The sequence below is a fragment of the Cuculus canorus genome, chromosome 3, assembly GCF_017976375.1.
Source record: "Cuculus canorus isolate bCucCan1 chromosome 3, bCucCan1.pri, whole genome shotgun sequence".
Taxonomy (NCBI): Eukaryota; Metazoa; Chordata; class Aves; order Cuculiformes; family Cuculidae; genus Cuculus; species Cuculus canorus.
The window spans coordinates 57,632,917-57,652,852 of NC_071403.1; the positions used below are offsets into that span (position 1 = coordinate 57,632,917).

At 39.0% G+C, this 19,936-nt stretch overlaps 1 protein-coding gene across 2 annotated transcripts in view; it reads right to left on the reverse strand.

Annotated features, from left to right (window-relative positions):
* The window catches only part of RPS6KA2 (ribosomal protein S6 kinase A2), a 288,113-nt gene that overhangs the window by 35,637 nt on the left and 232,540 nt on the right, over nucleotides 1-19,936 (reverse strand). For both annotated transcript variants that reach the window (XM_054063331.1, XM_009557727.2), the window contains 4 exons: nucleotides 16,968-17,038; nucleotides 16,029-16,117; nucleotides 9,386-9,450; nucleotides 797-899 (listed from right to left, as the gene is read on the reverse strand). In XM_054063331.1, the coding sequence (XP_053919306.1) occupies nucleotides 797-899; nucleotides 9,386-9,450; nucleotides 16,029-16,117; nucleotides 16,968-17,038 (328 nt within the window). The remainder of the gene's footprint in view (nucleotides 1-796; nucleotides 900-9,385; nucleotides 9,451-16,028; nucleotides 16,118-16,967; nucleotides 17,039-19,936) is intronic.

A 19,936-nucleotide genomic window follows, 5' to 3' on the forward strand; every position in this document is an offset into this window, starting at 1 on the left:
TTACAAACAACAGTTAATTATTTTTTTACAATTTGAAATGTTTCAATAGGTGCTTCTTTACACAGGAATATCACCGGCAGAAAGGACATGCAGCTTATCCATGTCTAGGAAGAGGTAACGTTATAAGTGGACTACTACTCTGAGGTTACCGATGTTCTTGCTTTCCATTGAAGGAGTGGAAAGATGATGTTTTATGCAACAATCACCTTCATATTTATACTGCACAAAGTGTGATATTCCTGTTAGGAAATAAAAATTACAGGAACATTATTCTCACTGCAAGGATTTTCTAAATATTGTGGACCAAATTTCCTGTTGGCATAACTCCACTGATCTAAGAACTTGATGACTCTCCATTCCTATTAACCATCTATTAACTTCCAGCAGTCCATAGTCCATGGGATTTCATAACTAAATAAAACATCTATAGAAAATACATTTAAGTACTAACTTGCAGAGATGTAAAGTTATTTGAAGCCAAGGTAATTTAAAAATAGTTAAATTCAACTAATGTAAGCAATGATAAGAGTAATAAAATAACAAAACAATTGTTATTTTTCCTGTTCAAAAGTGAAATCTATCCTTCCTGAAGACAAATTAATGAGAAGCTGGCAAAATGCTTATAAGCTTCTTTTTTTTTGGAAACACAAATCAGTCTTTTGCTTCCTGCTGGATATTGCAAAACCCAGTAATCCCATCAATGACCAGACTTTTAGACCCCATTGGAATGGAGAGAGGAAGGAAGACTGAATTTACCTACTGAAAATCTTCATTACTCATGTGTCACCTTACTTACCTGTGGGGGTCCGAGATGTGAACTCTGGATCAAAATGAAAGGTGTCTTCTGGCCGTCCCACAGCAGGCTTGAAAGGTGGCTTGATTTCTTTCCTGTACAGTTTCTACAAGGACAAGAACAGATCACAATCAACAAGCATCTGCAATAGGCTCTCCTGCTTTGCATAGGGTGTCCTCTCTCAGCCAATGCCATCCTTGCAGGACTGACAAAAAAAAGATGATGTATCCATCCATAGCTCTGCCTCCTGCTTGACTGATCGGCTTAAAACCTGTGCGCTGCACTTTTTAGTCAGTGGAATCCAGAATACAAACACAGTTGATTCCGGTAAAAAATTGAGCCTGTAGCTGCACAATATTGCAGCTGAGGCATCTGGAAATTCACTAGTCTTCATGACAAGACCGGAATACGCAATCGTAATACCAGGAAACTGCGCATGGGTGAGTTCAGCAGCACAGCAATGGCAATAAGCACAAAGAACCGCTAGGAAGCAGTGGTTGGTTTAGCATTTAGTATGTGTCAAGAACCAGCAATATGCTTGACACTCTGCCAGACTGAGCTGAGCAACAGGCCTGGCTGCCTCATGCTCACAACCTGAACAAGAGGTACATCTGGTAACACGGAAGGGGCTCATAGCTAAGGACTAGGTGAAACTGCCATCCAAACATGTTAGGAGGAAAGCACTGCAGATGTGTAGGGAATCATATTGAAGGCGTAAAGGTGGCTTAAGCAGAGGAGCAAAACCAAGGAAAACATAAGAGAGGAAAGTATACTATAGGTAAAGCACTGCTAGGTGTGTAAGTTTGTGCTGGAGAGCAAGGGGGCACATAGGGGATCACACAAATAAGAGTCACCATAAATGTAGGCTAATACACCGCCTTTATTACAAGGGACTTTGTGGCTTCTTTACTTATGCTTAGCCATCTTTAAGAAATTGCTTCACTGTGTTTCTTTGACAGCATCCATCCACGCACACACACTCTGGGAGATGAACGCACTGAGGCGCAGCGTGTCTGGATCTGATCCAAAGCCTACACAGGTTAATGGAAAGAAATCTATTGATTTCAGGGACATTTGCATCATTTCAGCTTGAAATGGACATAACCAAACCATCATACTGATGGCAGCATCGGGGCAGAGCTCCAGTTTGACTCCCTGCCTCAAGTTTCAGACCCTAGACTACATTTCCCTTCTAGCAATGCTTTTGTTATTGGGTTTCAAAGGCCTGACTTAGTTGCCACAGAGAGTGCCCAATAATTAACATGTCTGAGCATAAATATAACCTTACATCCCAAATTTTAAGTCATGATAAGAGCTGGAGAGTTCAATTTTATGTCTATTTTTAATAGATATTTTCAGGTTAGCTCTTAAAGCAACTTCATAATGAGCTGAATTTCAAAATATTTAATGGAGATTAGTACATGCTTGTCCAGCTCTTTGTATGCAGGAACATTCTTTCTAACTGTGGATTTTGTGGTGAATTAACTTCTGTAATATAAAGCATGTGGTTCAAACCTAAGATATATACACATCAACATAATTTGAACGTGATTTTGCATAGATAAATAAAGGTTGATGAGGCAGGACATTCTGTGGCATAGTATTAGCATTAGCATAAAGCATATGTTTGTGGCTGAGTTAAGATCCCTTGGAAAAGTGGAATGAAATGACTGCAATAACTAACGACCATTTCCCCATAAAAAGTTCCTGTCTGTGTAGAATTGCTCCATATCTTCTGAGAGAAAAATAGATGAATAATTGCCGTAAGCCACAACGGAAAGCCAGTCTTCCAAATAATTAAAAGCCAATTGCAATTTTAAGCAGGAAGTGTCACTCATCAACTGAAAAGCATCAGCCTAGTAATTAACATATATCTTTTTCTGTCTGCACAGAAATTTAAAAGAGCACCTACTGAAGGTATTTCTGTTGCTAGGATTACACCTTGAGAAAGCTATCACCTTCCATCTTCCCTTTATTTGTCTTAACTCACAACTGCAGTTCTTCTACTGCAAAAAGCAATATGGTCACATGCACATGCTTCCTCCTTGAATTAAATGCACTCCTCATCCTGTGAGGTCCAAAAATTGGAAAATGTTTTAGAGTCGTACATCATTCAGGAACTGCACTCTCTTTTGATTACCGTAACCATATAGTCTCTGGCCTCTTAATTCCTTGTAAGTGCTGTTGGAGGTACATTTGTGTTTTCAGTCCCTAACCCACATCCTCTGCTACTGGGGAGGGATTTAAGATTCACCATGAGTCATACCACCTAAAGACGTGTAGTCACAAGTCTGCTTGCTGGGAGGGGATAGAAACAAAGAAGCTGCTTGTGTGAGTGAAAGGCACCTCCTCTGAGCGCAACCCAAATGACTCCCTTTTCCACTTCCTTTTCCACTTGCGATAAAAAATTATTTCTGGTGTTTCTGACTAGACAAGTAGGAACAGCAAAAGGAAAGGTGTCTAAAACATTTTTTTTCCCCCAAATTCTTGAATATGGTAACTAAACGAAATCTCTGAGGAACAAGAACAAGCAAGGCAGCGTCATTTGTGGGCTTTCTCATCCCACACAGGCTCCAGTTCTATGAGTGAGCCACTATAACCAAAGCCAATTCACTGAAGCAAACAAAACCACAGGGCAGCCCAACACAGTTAAACATAAAGGCTTGCTGCAGGCAGAATGCTTCTTCCTTTAAAAACCTGCGTCATTTAGACTGCAAAACACATGACACCAGCTGATCTAATAAAACAGTAAGAATCAGAGCTGTTTTTTTTCTATACACACAGAAAACAAATCTCTTGAAGGATTTGAGATCCTTCTTGGTTTTCCAAGAATATTTCTAATTTTAGGTGAATTAACCTATTATCTCTTAGCATGGTCCCAAAATTATCTTGGGCTCGTGGATCACCTTAATCTCTTCTAACAGAAACTAACCAGAGTAGCAAATGACATAACAAGTTAAGTTTCAAATCTTGTCTTTGATCATTTCTATCAGGTTGTTAGTAACTTCTGGTAAAGTTTAAATAGCTGTCTACACCCCAAGTCATGGTAATCCTGGCTCTGTATGCAGAAGTCACCAGGAGTTCCACCACCTATTTAAATGGGAACAGGGTCCCAGCTGTCCCAGATTAAATTCCAGTTTTCATATCTAAATTATTGCTTGGGGACATCTTATTAAGTATTTAAAAGAGACTTTGGATAGGTTAGTGCTAATTGGAGCATTTAAATTCCATGTTAGGTGCTTAAGATGTGTGTTGTTTTGCATGGGTATAAGAAGCTGAAGATTTTTGGTTTTCCATTTTGCTTCCACTTCTGTAAAGCAGAAATGTATTCCTAAGCCCTCTAAGTTTTATTCAGAATATAATTTCTCTCTCTTTTCCAGTAAAGAATAAACTCCCACATTCCACTCCCATTTTCTTAAACTGGCCACAGCATTAACTTATCACAGAAAAATGTCACTGACAGGTATCGGGAATCACTGTGCATGGATGTCAGATCCAGAGGCTGTGCAGAGGGAGCACATAATCCACAGAAAGAGGGGGATGAACTCCAAGTTGTGAAAGCACTGATATTGATAGTCACACCTGGATATATATTCGTGGTTCTGTCTTCTTATCAACCCCTCATTTCCCTCTGAGACTTTGATAATCATTACCTTCAGATTAATATGTACCTATGAATTAACTAGAACAGAGTTCTATACCAGTTTGAAGCTTCTATCAACGCCTTCTGATTTTGGATGAAACCTCATTTTTTGAAATTACTTATTTTCTCCTCAGTGTCTATGACCTTTCCTTAACTTATGTTGTCAGATCCCTGATATGAGCTTCATTTGAACACCTCCCCAGCTGGGACTGTATTACACCAGGGAGATTAATAAATAAATGCTGCAACATGTGTCTGTCTCTTGTAATTTATAAACATTTTTTCATCATCTTTAAAAAAAATGCACTCTTAAAAAAACCCAGAGATGTAAACACCCAGTACATGTGCCTGGCAAATATCAAGAAAAAGAAAATGGTTCGATTGAATTAAAAACTATTTAGTCATTTCCTCAACTGAGTTTCTTTCAAGAGGAATTTAATTATTCCTTAGACAACTTCTAGAAATAGAAAGATGCTACCCTCCACAGTGACGCACTTGTAGTGTGAGAATAAACTCTCTTGATACATATACCTGTCATAGAAAATCCAATAAGCAGACAAGAAGATGAACCACATTCTAAAATGCTTGTTCTCTCCTAGATTAATGGCTCAGTGCTATTGCCGTCAAATGATAGAAAAGCCAGCAGAACCTTGGGATCTATATTTGCTGTTGATAAAATCTGCAATTAAATAAGTCACGTGTTCAGTTTAGTTTGATCTCTGATTAATACTGAAGGAAATAAAACTTGAGTCCACTTTCTTCCCACTCCTTCTATCAGCTGCATTTGACAGTTCATTTTCTAGTCTGTCATATGTTCTAGTTCCAATTTAGTCTGTCATCTAAACAAAAACTACTGTTTATAGTCCACTCCTCTGACTTTAGTCTGCAAAAAGGGATTTAATTTTTCATTTTCAATGAAAAGCCAGAAATTCTTTATGCATGACCAGGAAAGAGGAAATCAATAAAAAAATCAGGAACAAGACTGTGCCTTCTCAGACTCAATGACTGAAATTATCAGCAGTCAACTTGGTTTGGGTATGCTTGTCTTACAGAGAAAAGTGGGTGCAAAGGTAGTAAGTGGGTAAAACTCAAAAGGAGCTTGACATCAAATCTCCTTCCCGTGAATATCAGACTTGATCATGAAAGACAGTCCATTCATTTAACAAAGGATCTATTTGTGTCACAGTGCCTACTAAATGCCTTAGAACAGCAAGAATGGTATTTGCAGAATCCTTTATCTATTTTTCACTCTAGGAAGTGGGAATTTAGGGATTTGCTACTGCATGACAATAGCTTTAAAGACAAGACTCATACAGAGATTAGCTTATGTCCCAGCTTAAGTTTGGGCATAAAAAGTCTGTCATATTGTCCCCAGTTCATTTAGTGTTACTTATGTACCAAAAGTTAAACGCAGGTTGGCTAAAGATTTGTACTGAAAAACAGAAACCTGGGACATGAAAATGATGCGAAGTGACCTTTGGGAGAGGATGGGAGGACAACGGTCTTTGTCTGGCCACATTCATGTTTTCCAGGATTGCACCTATTGCAGTGATCATACGCCATCAGTACTGCTGCGCTTGACATGAGTATCTGCAGCAACATAACACTGAACTTTGTCACACTGCATACGTTTTTTCCAGTGTATTAGCTGCCTTCATCTGAACCAGACACTATCTGGTCGTGTCCGTTTCAAGACAGTGACAGATGGGAAACAAGAAGGAAATGACTGGTCCAACAGGTAAACACTTCAGTGACAGACAATAACCAAGCCCCAATACAAACCCCAAAGGAACAGCTCTGATAGTGCTCTGATGTGAAGATCTGATTTATGCATTTCTGTCTGTGATTCTGATGACTTCATTACTGCAATATTTAGACTTGACACACAACATGGAAGAAAGCAACCAACTCTCATTTCTGCTCTGAACCTATTTGAAACTGAGATGAACCAACTTGGCAGTTTGTTCTTGGGTATCACATCACTCTTGCAGGAAAAATCTTGCTTAAAAAAAGACCTGTTTCACACTGTGTTTCTAGAAGACACCAGCCATTCTGACTCTTTGTGATACGGTGGCTCATGGTAGGGGATTGTTTTCCTATAGTCGCTGAAAGTTTCTATGCTGTCAGTTGCAGGAGTCCTGTCTATCATAGCTGTCAAAGTAGTTGAGAAGCTCTTCAATACGGCATGCCTCTTGCTTTCTGAGGTCTTTATATTACCAAGGTATAAAATAAATCAACATACATGTCCTGCCTCTACAATGCTCTCTCTTGGCTGCCAGCAAATTGATGCAAGTGATTCTCTATATGTGATGGAAGAACAAAATGAGGGCATCAGGGACTCTTTCCTGCAACAGTGCAAAGATCAGCATTAAACAACTGTGCCTGAATCATTTCTGTTTTTTGACCCTGCTCTGCTTCTGTCCATGCAGGACACAATTAACAGCTGGCTGGATAATAACTTTAAGGCAAAGTCCTGACTTCAGATCAGGGCTAGGCCAGCTCACACCTCTCTTAAATGCATACAATACTGCTGCTGTAACTAGATAAACCTCTCAAGATCTCCATGAATGACAGTAAAATTAGGATTAAATGAGCAAATATATTACCAAGATGATAGCTGATCTGTGTAATAATGATCTATCTGTCTCCAAGAGAGTGCAATAAGCCCTAATTATGTTAGATTAAAACAGGTCTTTACAGCTACATTTTACAGCAAAGTTACAGGTCTAGATAAGACATCAAAGGCAATCAAATCCACCTTTTCTCTGGCTCCATGTCATGTTCAAACATACTTAGCCGCTTCACAGTAGATATTTCCCTAACGTGTCCATAAAATATTTTTTCAAAAAATGGAGGACTGTACAGTTTCCTTGGGACAGGCATTAAATTGTTCCCTAAAGACTGGGTTTGAAATGATCCCCAGTCATCATAAGATGATGGGGTCTTGAGAAGTCTCTCAGTCCAGAACTGACTTCGATGAAAATTTTTCCAAGGTGCAGAGCCTCATTCCTCTGCAAAAATTTTCATTGCAAAGCTAACAACTGTGAAGATACCAGAGGAATACAGATAACAATAATAATAGAGAGCCAAACTCTTCTGGATTCTGTATTATTTTCTTTTCACTTAATGATTTCATAAATGTAAAGTCTTTATACAGAATCTTATGATTAGTAAGAAGCAGAAGAGGAAAGAGAATCCAGACTCCAGAACATAGGTAATGAGACTAAAAATCAGCTGGGCATAAAGGAAAATCTCAAAATCCACTTTCACTGTTCATCTCTGGACATACTTATAAGTCACGTCAACTCTTCAACATGCAATCCAAATTCGATTTGTGACTTTTTTCCAAAAGAAATGATTCTGTGGGCCTTTCAAAGGCCACCTGGGAACCAGAAAATGTGTTTTCACAGAGGAATTAGCATTCCTGTAAAGCTCTGGGCAGCGGTTTGAGAATGGCTCTGTCACATTCATGCTGTTTTACCAGAATTTGTAGTAAGAACTGCATCAATGTGACCTGCTTCACTAGCATTCATGAGTGAATTTAGATCAAATATTAAAGAGACATAGCAATACCATAACACAGGTCAGATAAAATTAAATTCGATGATGTGGCAAACAGAAGCTCTGATGAAGTATCAGATGCCTAGATCAGGAATGAAAAGTGTTTTCCTCCAGATTTGTCTAAAAATAAGTTGATTTGAACAAATACGACACTTAGAACGTGAGGTTTGACCTGTTGGAAGTTTAAATCAATTAGTTAGCTAATTTCTACTGTCAGCTTTATGAGCTGTGGCTGTAGCAATAAAATAAATCCTTGTTTACCACTCTATGATTCATGTCCAACATGTCTTATTTGAACCATGTCACATTTGATCAAATGTCTGCTGTTCCAGTTTTGAGTGCTGATGTTAAATTAATGACTCACCTCAATAAAACATCAACCACTTGTAGGAGGAATTTCTGTTTTCTATTCTGGCTGGTTGACTTGTATACTCAGTTGTATAAAATCAGTGTTCTGAAAATCCATCTATGTTGTGCTTTTCTGTAGCACCCATCATAATTATGGTGCGAGGGCCAAATCCTGTCCTAAGGTCTCTTAGGTCAAAAGTGATAAGAAGTGGTCATCAAAGCTACCCTGTCAGAAGATTTATGATTTCCCTAGCATAAAGTAGCACAATTTGTTCTACAGCCTGCTCTACTAGCTCTACCAATACCTAGCCAGTCTCAGTAGCGCCACTTTGTTTGGGAAAAGGGTGTGCCTAGAGGTCCAGGAGCTCCTTGGAGCTCCTGAAAACAGGTACACGTAAGAACAGACCTGGGGCTGCTCTGAATAATTCTAAGACAGAAAAGGACTCTTGGAGGTCCCTGATATGAGAAAGAATAAAAATAGAATGTAGTCCAGCTTGCCCAATGCTGTGAGAAGAGACAAATATTTCAATATGGAACACAAAAGCAAAAAGATGGAGAGACCTGGAGCATTGGGTCACTTCCCTCTGGAGTATCTCTTTCAAGTCCAGTCCTTTGGCTCTGGTTTCTTTTGCAATTGAAATATTACAGGAATTCTCTCATTTGAAGCTGCTCATTTTCAATCCAGACCAGCTCCCACGATCAATGCACCAGGTTTATTAGAACTGAGTGTGGATACTATTCTGCAGAACACTGCGAATAGCCTCAGGTTGTACCACGATAAGGCAGAACATCAGAAAAAACACAGACAAGCAGTTAGAAAAAAACTGGCAATGCTGAAAGCAGCTTTCTATTTCTTTCATTTGTGGGTATGTGAACAAATGTCTATATGTAGGCAAGATACATAGGCACCTGCTTAAAAGGCCCCAGCTCCTGAGTCCTCTGTGTTAGAGGTCACTCCATCTTTTTCCTAAGCATGGCAGTTTGTCTTCAAAAATTTAGATAAAAAAAATTAAAAAAATAAAAAAAGCTGTTCCACTTACATTCCAATCTATAGTAATAAAGAAAGGATGACGTTTAATTTCTTCCACTCCATCAAATCCAGCACCTGAAAGAATAAAAATATCAGAAAGTCACACTTAGAAGAGTGCTACATGTCATCACTTCTCCAGCCTTCCTCCCCATCCCCTCTTTTCTTCTGATAAAGCCATCTAAATATTTCTACTCCAGAAACCTGAAACAGTGCAACTGCCATAACAATATAAACTACCATAAATGCAGACAACGGCACTTCATTAATGAAGGGTTTTTCACTTTTCTTTAAGTGAGAGTGGTGCTGAATAGCTGCTCTTTCCAGGTTTCAGATGAGATCTGGGAGATGAGATCTCTGAGATCTGGGAGATGAGATCTCTGAGATGAGATTCAGATGAGATCAGCTGCAGCAGAGTGCACGCACCAGGGAGGCCAGGAGAGGCCCTGAGATGTCCTGATGCTGTGGCAAGGTAAGCCAGGGTTTTAGGTTTCCCCTATTTCAAATGAAGTTTTCAAATTTGTGCGAGTACCAAAATGATCACTCTCAGTAGTATGTTTACTTCACTGTTAAATTTGTGTTATATCACTCTATAGGAAACTTGGCAAAACTCTTCTGAGAGCTGGAAATGAATCTATTTCCTTCTTTACCTTTGCCTTATGTTTTCACCGAAGAGTACCTTTTTTATTCCTTTAGTTTCATCTGTTTGCTTCAGTGCTATCACAAAACCCAACAGGTGCTCAGTAATAATTAAACAACTGTCAGATGTGATTTAGCATGCCCTTTTGGGGAGCGATTTTGACTTTATTAATAACACCTTTCATTTTCCAGTAAAAGAAATAACATTTGGAAGCAAAGGCTTTGCACTGCAATTTTGGAATCATTTTCTGAAAGGTGCTCAGCTCTTCCTTAAAAGGATGCTGAGCAGCTTCATTCCCCAAAGTACTTAGTACTCCTAAGCACCTTGCAAAAGACATTCAGCACCTCAGAGAACTTAGCTTTTTTATGCAGTATTTGTACTTTTTCAAGATCAACATTACAAGTAGTTTTAGAAAGCTATTGTCAACTCAAGCTTTTGTAAATGTGACATCTGCTCTCCTTGTGTAGAAGACATGATGCCAGGATGCACTGTTTAGGAATGACTTCCTACAGCCTGCTTAACATTCACTGACAAATGGATATGAAAAGCAGACCACTTTGTGAACCTAACATCCAGGACTGTCTGTCAGGCCTGCTGGATAGTAATGCAAGAGGAATGTTCTTCTGGTTGCTTCCCTATCCTGGTAATCTTACAGTACAGACAAATCTAAGTGATGCACATGAGGATAAACAATCCTGGCCCGCCACACAAAATAATGTTTTTTTCAATGCACAGTCTGAAGTCTGCACTAGATGCCCTTAGCAGATTAATTCTGATTTCAGTAATGCCAAAAGAAACAGGAAACCAACACAGTTACGCTGAAAAGAATTACATTAAGCTACTCTTTGGAGAAGAAATATCCATCAAAAAAGTCTTGGGTACATTGGTGGTGACTGGAAACTTTGTAATATGCGGCAGTTGTTCATTATTACATAAGGATGAAACCCAAGTCCAAACTGATTCCAAAGGACTGGGATAAATGCTACAGATGTTGTAAGCTACTGGTAACCATCCCTACACTGAGGTTAACTGCTGATGTGTTCAATCTTCTCTGCTCTGTCCTTTCCTCACTGTTTCCCTCTTCCCTCCTTTGCAGGTTTATGTTATTGAGAATGGCCTGCCTTTTTCAGATGATCTATTTGAAAGCCAGATTTTTTTGCTACTGTTCTTTTTTCACCACACAAACTCAAATCACAGAACCAAGGAAAAACCCACCCATAGCAACTTCTCTTAGTGTAGGACTGCAGTGCGCAGTAAGGAATGCAGCATGCAGTTGACACAGGCATTTGTTTGAAAAATTGGCATTTTCAATTTGGGGCCACCTTAGAGCTCTGGCACAGAAGGAGTACACTGTTAGCAGTGACAGGGCATGACTCTGGTCAGCTTAATGTATTAAAGAGATTTAGTATGGTAATAGCCTAATTTTGCAAAGAGTGAAGGATGTCCACTTCCTAGCAGCCAATTTTATACCATGGAGAAGATTCAGTGCTTCCAGGAGTTTTTATTCCCTGATCTTTTCTGCCATAAGACCTGCTGACACAGCCCACGGCTCCCTGTTGGGCTGTGTCCTGTGACTGCAGGCAGCAGTCAGTGGCTTGGTCCTCTCAGCTGGAGGAGGGAGGTGGCCCAAGGGTGTGTTCAGGGACATCTCTGGGAGCTCAGAGGGGCAACCCTGACGCTCCTGCAGAAGTTCATGGGAGAAGTTAGGCACCGGTGCTTACGGTGGAGTCCCTCCGGATTTCTCAGCATGTTTCAGTCATTTGTCTACCATCTGCAAATCTAAAGTAGTACGGAAATGAGATGTACTTTCACGGTGAAAAGAGAAGCACTGGAGAGGTCGTAACTGGAAAGTCCTGTTTCATGGGGATGGAAATTTCTTGGCATAGAGATGGGTATTTAGGTGGCTGCTGAATTGCAGCACATGGTGGCACACCACACCACATCACCACAAACTTTTCACCTTCCTCTAGGTTTCTGGTTGTTTTTTAAACCTCACTTTAACTTCAATTTAGTAATCAAACCTATCTGTTAAGAACAGTCCGCATAATCAAACCTACTGCCTGCAGATATAGCTACATGCTATCCAGTCCCATGATGGTCCAAGAAGATAAGTAATGCTTTAAGATCAAATTGCCAGTTTAAGCACATTATTGAGTGCAAGAATTTATATAAAAGCAGCCTCATGTTAATAAGCAAGAACTTGATTATCTAAGATTGTTTTATGCCTGTAATGAAAGTGTCTGCAAGCAATAACGATAGAATATTTTATTTGTAATCAGTTTTGATTGTTGAATCGTTATGCACGTGAGCCTTGAAATATATTAAGGGCAAAAAGGGAGACCTATGAAATTTGAAAGTCGATTATTTGGATATCCAAAATGAGCAGGAAGGATTTCCAGATTTTTAGATTCAGATAATAAAGTTTCACTGTCTCCACAGATTCAGAATCTTTTTAATGGGCTAGATTTTTTGAAATGTGTTCCTACTTAACACTGTAAAAACCTGAAAACTAAAGCTTTCTATGTGCCAAAGAAGAATGTATCTTCTCTGAGGACATGGGATTAGGGAAGTAATAACTATTTATTTGGCTTTCACTCTGAATCCACTGACACGTGCTTTTACTCTGTACTTTCTTGACGAAGCTTCTCAATTATAAGGACTCTGGAACCTCTATATTGCTCAACATCATAAAGAGTTTTTGAAATGGTCTTTACACCCATTTACCTACCTGAGTAGATCCAGGTCCCTTGCCTCAGTTGCTGCCAATGTAATGAACCTACATCATGAAATCTACTTTCTGAGATGCTTACTTGTTATTTGCATGCCAATGGGAGGAAGACTTTCCATTCCTTAAAAAATTGTCCTAAAACATTAATACGGGCACCGGACTTAAAAAAAAAATAAAAATCAGGTAAACTGGACTACTAAATTCCTTCTCTGCCTTAAGTATCTCCCTTCAACTCTAATATTTTTTTTCCATTAATAATACAAATCTACAAAAAGTTTCAAAGCAAAATTTTAGAATACATCATCAATATTTATGTCTCTTTGTTAAGATATCTAGATCAAATGGCAAAAAAGCAAGATGTTATTCAGTATAAAATGATCTTTCATCTTGTCAACGTTAAAAACTCTTTAGGACTAAATACAAACACTTTCCAGATCTGCAGACTTCTGAAACAATGACAGAAAAGAAGTGTTTGATCCATAATTTGTTTCATTTATTATAGCAGGTGTTATTACATTTCCAAAGATTTTTCAAAACAGGATGTCTAAGGCTACTTTTCTTTCAACTTCAGGCTATTATTCCTCTCCAAGAAAAAGCTAAAAACTACAAAGTTGAAGAAGTACTTTTATCTACTGACTTCTGTTCAGTATTTAGGCCAACCATTTAGGTATTCCTTTTTTCATTACCAACAAGTCTGTTTTCAGCATCCTTCATGCTGATTCTCAATCTGTTAAAACAGAAAGAGCCTTCAGAATTTTTCACTGCTATCCCTGCAATGTTAAGATCTATTGTTCTGTTACTCTCTTAGATTTTATTTCCCTGGGTGTTTGCATTAGAAATAATGTCTTCTTTTTCTCCAGCCTTCCCAGGATTTCAGTAAGCCTCAGGTTTAAAACACCAACCCTTAGCAATTCGCTATTATTAAAAGGGAGACAAGACACGGACTAGAACTGTCACGGCTAAAATTAAGCAACTTTGCTTATTTTAGTGAGTAGCTTTTTATTCAAGGATCAGTATCCAGAAACTCTCACTGGTTTCACTAGATCCCCAATTTGGATGGATAGCAGCTTGTGGGAAAATGAGAAAATCAGAACAAAATGAAAAGACAGAGACAGGAAGGAAAGAGTAGAAAGTAACAGAGGAGTGCAATGGAAAAAGGTTTATATTTACTGCAGCATCTTATTTTTCTGAATGTAGATTAAACCTAGAAATCCCAAGACTCTAATTTTCTCTAATGTCAAGCAAATTTCTCAAGAGCAATTGAGACGTGCTGAGAAAATGTGGTTTTGCATGTTTTTCTCTACAGCGTATCTACCTACAAGAGCTGCCATTAAGGTCAAGAGGTAAAACCTATGGAAGTGCATTCCCCCCGTGGGCTGTGTGGGTGTCACCTCCACAAGGAGAGGGGCCACAGCAGTGTGCCCCATCCCTGCCCATCACTGCAGGAGATCGGGTTGTACCCTGGTCTCTGTGTGGAGCAAGGGCTCTTGACTCCTCTCCCCACGGATTGTGGCAAGAGGCAGCCTGCTCTATACTGGCCTTGTCCGCAGGAGCAAGGCTGTCTTGGAGAACAGCTGAGCCACTGTGTTTGACCTCTGTATGAGGTGTGGCCTCTGATTGAATTGTTGAAGCCAGGCAAAAAACATCCATTCACCTAAAATGTGACTGTCTGATGGTGCTCAGTATAAAGCAGAGTGCTGGAGCAGTCCATGCACTGCCCTGCTGAAGCAAGGGACAGAGCTACCAGACCATGAAAAGGTCAAGCAGAAGCTCAAGGCCACAGAGAAAAGTGTCCATCTTTAACACGTATGTGTGCACACCCATGTGTGCCTACTAGAAGTTGCAAGAACCGTCTCTCAAGGCAGAGGGTGATGGATGTGGGTTGTCAAGCATTTTGTGCTCTGTTGCCTATCTGGCCAAGAATGCTACGACTGCTATGCAAAGGACCAAAAGCATTACACAGCAGACCTTCCGCAGCACCACATCCAGCATTTGAGAAGAGGGTATGGGTACTGCAGAAAGGCAAGAGAAGAAACTTTCTTGAATTTCTTATTCTTTCCACATCTCAGAACAAGCCATTTAGTAATTTAGCTTTTTGCTTGTAACTTTACATCTCCAATCTGAAATAATCTTAGAAGCATAAAAATCTGCAAGAGGGAACACCAAATTGCTTTTTACAAGTCTCAATATTTAACCATTCTATGTCATTCTCTGAAAGACAAGTCACCTATTAGCTGTCAAAACTTCCATGGGTGGCAATGACAGTCAACAACATATTGAAATATAACCCGTCAGTGTTCTTGTGATCCAGTTTACAGAATTAAAGGATTAAATTCCTGCTCCTAAGGTCAATTTCTGCTCCTAAGGTCACAAAAACCCCCGCCACAACAGAGGTATGAAGGAAAGGTTTTATCCCTTTTCTTTAACACTAAATTTTTCCCTCTTTCACCCTAAATGCAGCAGAATACAAGAGCTGTGGAGAAAAAAGAAACCTCTGAAATTTTTTACAGAACTAGATAAGATTTTTAAATGAAAAACATAAATACAGTGCTATTGTCTTTATATCATTCACTTGACAAGTGAAATTGACTCTTCTTATTTTTCCACATAAAAAATAAAGACCAAATGTGCAATTAAAATCATCCAATAGTCATTGTCCTTGACCTTGCCAAATGCAATGAATTTCCTAATAAAACTCCCAAGCAAAGGTACAGATGGCATAAGATACCTGGTCCAATACATCCTTCTAGTTTATGCCAATTTAAACAGGATTATTAACAAAGAGTGAAAACACATTATCAAGAAATAAAATACTACATAAAAGGTAATAAAGAAGAGAGCCTACGGTGAAAATGTTCCCAGCAAGCAGAATAAGACAGCACTGAAACATACTTGAGAACGGGAGAGACAAATTCTACTCCCCTTTTCTCCTCATGTCAAACATACAACTAAATTATACAGAATAAAACCAGTATCTGTTTCTCAGTTGCCTTTATTATCAAATTCAGCATTTATCTTAAACCCTTCATAAATGCTGACAGTCTACTCTCCCTTGTCACCAAAAAAATAAAATACAAGCTAATATAATGGTTTAGATTCCAGTGGTTTGTCTGTGCTCTTTGCAAATTTCTCTAGCCACACTGAAGGCTTAGTGCACGCAGGGAAGGAAGGCAAAATGCTGTGTAATGAAGAGGATTACTATCAGGAAAGATGCACTGAAAGAAATAATCAACACTTGACAAGACAAAGCACATAAAACAAATGCTCCAATCAAATGCACGTGCATACCTAATCTGTTGGAGGGGTTTCTTTTGAAGAGGGCTCGAAGCAGGCTCTGGGCTTCTGTGCTCAAGAACTGCGGCATTCCCAGCTTGGCTCTGAAAGAACACAACACTTGAAAAGAAAATAGATTTTTCAAAATTTTTTTCCATCTCACTGTAGTTTAAAAAGTGGAATTGTAATAGTTAGGATGGGAAAACACATGAAATTGATGACCAAAGGCTAGCTAAGAATAATGCAATACAGAGTAAGGACCCCAATCTCATTCTGTTAAAGTTGAAGCAGATTTTACTACTGGCTTCACTAGAGGTAGAGTAGATCTAATGAATCTCACACCTTTTGCAACCTAAACAGATCCTTCTCCTAAACAATTTTTCCACCTTTTTAGCTTGCTGGAAAAAAATGTAGGACTCAAGAGAAATTTAAACAAACAAATAAAACTTCATGAAAGTGATTATGGTAAACCATGTATTGATAAAGAGAATTAAACTTTTTGCTTGGCGGTTCACTGCTACAGAGAAAAAAAACTGGAATACTGAACAAGTATAAGCTTCAAATACTTATGCCTGCACCTAATGTTAAATTAATGGGAAATCTGCAAAGGAAAAGATTTGAAACTTGGCAACAACAAAACACAAGTTGTCCTGCACAAAACACTGTTCCCACTTTTGTGTGGACAACGACATTCTGCATTATAGAAACTAAGATACTTCTCTCTTGTAAGGCCCTCTCAGTCATTCACCTCGTACTATTTATTCTGAAGGTAATTTTAGAGACACATGCAGATGTCAGCTGTGCATGCATTAACAAATTCATGCCTTACATAGCTTGGAAAAAATGCATTATACACACTATTATTCTCTGCCCTTCATATACTTGGGACCATAGGCTGCCTGGAGGATACAATTAACTAATGGTTTGAGGAATGAAAGTGGTTTCGGTACTCACTTGAGAATGAGTGCCATTGTCTCCTTTCTGTCTTTTCCTTGGAAGGGTAACGATCCCGTCAGCATCTCAAACTGCACAGAAACAACAAAATGGTAAATGAAATGAGTGTTGAGAAGGTCTGCATAGCTGAAACACACCACATTCACCTTCTATTTCCAACACAACTGAAACCTTGAAGAAAAGAAATGATCCAATAAGCTGTACTTCAGAAAAATATGACATAGCAAGTCTGCATTATGCAGAACATAAAGGTGCTATGTGAGTGTTTCATTCAAGAGTCTTGTTACAAACTGTTTACACTATACTTGAGGTCAAGTTTAGGTATGTTTGGAAAGAAGTAGCATATATTCTGTTTCCTCCAGCATCTGTTTTATGGCCAGTGACGGAGACAAAACATGTGGTGGGAGGGACCCGTAGTCTGAATGGGTACATCTGTACCATGGTGCAAAGAAAATGGGTTAAACATGCCACTCCTCATCCTTCTAGATTGAGTTGAACCACCTTTTCCATTGTGTATTTGCACCACTTAGAGATGCCACTGCCATAGTTTGCACGAGAAACACGCACAAATCCCACGTTCTCAAGACATCTGAGTGTGCTTCTTTCTTTCCCACTTCCAACCCCAGCTGTATTCAGTGATGAATTTTACAAGTGTCATATTTAACTAGACCCAAATCTCAAGGCAAAAGTCAGCAATCATCATCAATTATTTGCCTGACTCACACATCAAAACATCAATCAGTTATAGTTCCTTTGAAACAGATTAGTGCTTTCAGTAAATTTGACAAGAATTTCACATTTGTAACACTGCCTCCCCTCCCCCAAACCCAGCCAAAGAAGCTCACCTAATATGAATTTGATACCCAATCTCTCACACTGCTCTTGCCATAGTGTTTCTTAGGGGTATGAGTGTCAGCTGGTTCCTCTGACTATGGCATGATGAAGGTTATGCATCATCAAACACAAAGACACCAAGAACACAATTCATCCCAGGTATAAAGGAGGACAATGTCCACCAAGGGAAAGGAGAACTGTTACTTGCTTAAGTCTGTGACTCAGGCCTTGGATCTCTCCTACTATAAGTAATACCTACTAATTAATATGCATAGCTATAATTAAATGCATGTTAAGGCAGGACAGACTCTGCGACCCTGATGTAGTTTTTGTCCCTTATCACACAAGCAGCTTTACTGCTCTGAGGATGCATTTTGTGCAAAAAATGATCCTTTCATTATCAAAACCTGTGTTGAACTGCCCCACAGCCTGACTCTTCCTTTTTCCTAGATTAAATATAGCAATACCATATGAAAAATATAAGAAAATTGTAACCACAGAACTGTTATGCTACTCTGGTGAGAAAGCACCAGGTAACTAATTGACTATAATTCATTGAAGGAATAATCTGCATTAATAACAAAGCGATAAACATAGTACAAACAAGGAAAAAAACCACTATTTAAAAATGTGCACAGCTGACAAATATAAAAAAGATTAGGAAAATACAAATGTCTTAACTCCTGCTTGGTCTGTGTTCTAAAGAGTTTATGGTCAGGGTAAGTACCTAATGTTTACTTATACTTGTTCATGTTACTTTGTTGTTACAATAATCTAATTTAACAGCACTAACAATGACTGTTACAGCTCATTTATTTTGGCAGAAATGGTCTTGACACTATTGAAGCAAATAATACAGATACAAGGGACTGCTTGATCAGTCATTACATGAGAAGATGATGGCTGTAGATCACACCCACCACAATATCACAGAAAGATCTATAAAAGCACCCCATAAAAAGAGGTTAAGAAAGCTGAAGGCAAAAAATTCAGATGTAGTGTTCAAGAGGGAAGGAAGGAAGTTTAAGTTGCAGGAAGGAAGAGGGGAAGTGACCATCCTGGAGGCTACAAAGCATATTTACTGCACTTACTGTAATGGCTAGCACTTTGTTACTCCATGTCTCCAATTACACAGGTCTAATGTTGAGATTAATCCAGATTCAGAAGAAATGCACTTAGCATGAATTTTTAAAGTGAAAGACAGCCACATATGTTAAATGTACCAGAGCTTTCCACTTCAATGAACTCAGCTAAGCAGTAGCTGGAAGAAAGCGTTGGTTTCTCAATCAAAGTTCTGATTAAATCTGTTGAAGGTTAAAATGAAATAACAAGACTGAAGAAAAAAAATAAATTGAAATAGTTTGTCTCACAATGCACACAGAAGTGAACATTTGTTCTTAATGCCCTTGCACACAAATACAGAGTTGTATGGGTCACAGCAGATTGACAAGACGCTGAGCCTAGGTGTGAAGAAACTCTAGTTTTTTTGGCTATTAAAACAGACCCTATAGTTCTGCTGAGAAACTCAGTTTTCACTCTCCCCCCTTCCCTGTCTTTCTAAACCATCTGTTTGTTCCTTGCCTCCCTACAATTCACTTCCTGGCTATTCTGGAAGGCCATCTTTTGTTAGCAAGTACTTCAGAAGGCTATGCCTCCCTCCAACCTTGATTTCCTTTATTTACCAATATTCAGCAAGAAAGGTAAATATTCCCTGTTCTAGTACAGCTGCCTATGAAAAGTCCCACAGGATTAAAGCTTCATGAGAAGGGGCCCTTGGAGTTACCTAATCCCACCCCTGCATAGGTCTCGATGTACTCTGCAGTGTTTCCTTTCTTTAGCTTTCAGGGCAATCTCCAGTTTCAGTATGCAAAATACCATCATTAGAGATCCCAGAAGATAGAGATGTGGGAAGACCTTGGGAAAGAGGGCCACATTTCCTAGAGGAATAGATTCAAGAAGTGGCTATTGGTAGGTCTTTGAGGAAGACAATGAATGAAAAAAAATCCACAGCCTATGGTATTTGCCAGATGAACCTTCTTACCAGATGGAAGAAGAGCAGATTGTGCAAATTACTTAAGCCTGAGTCTATTGATAAAATAAAACTTGATACCACTCAGTTTTGGAGAGCAAAGAGA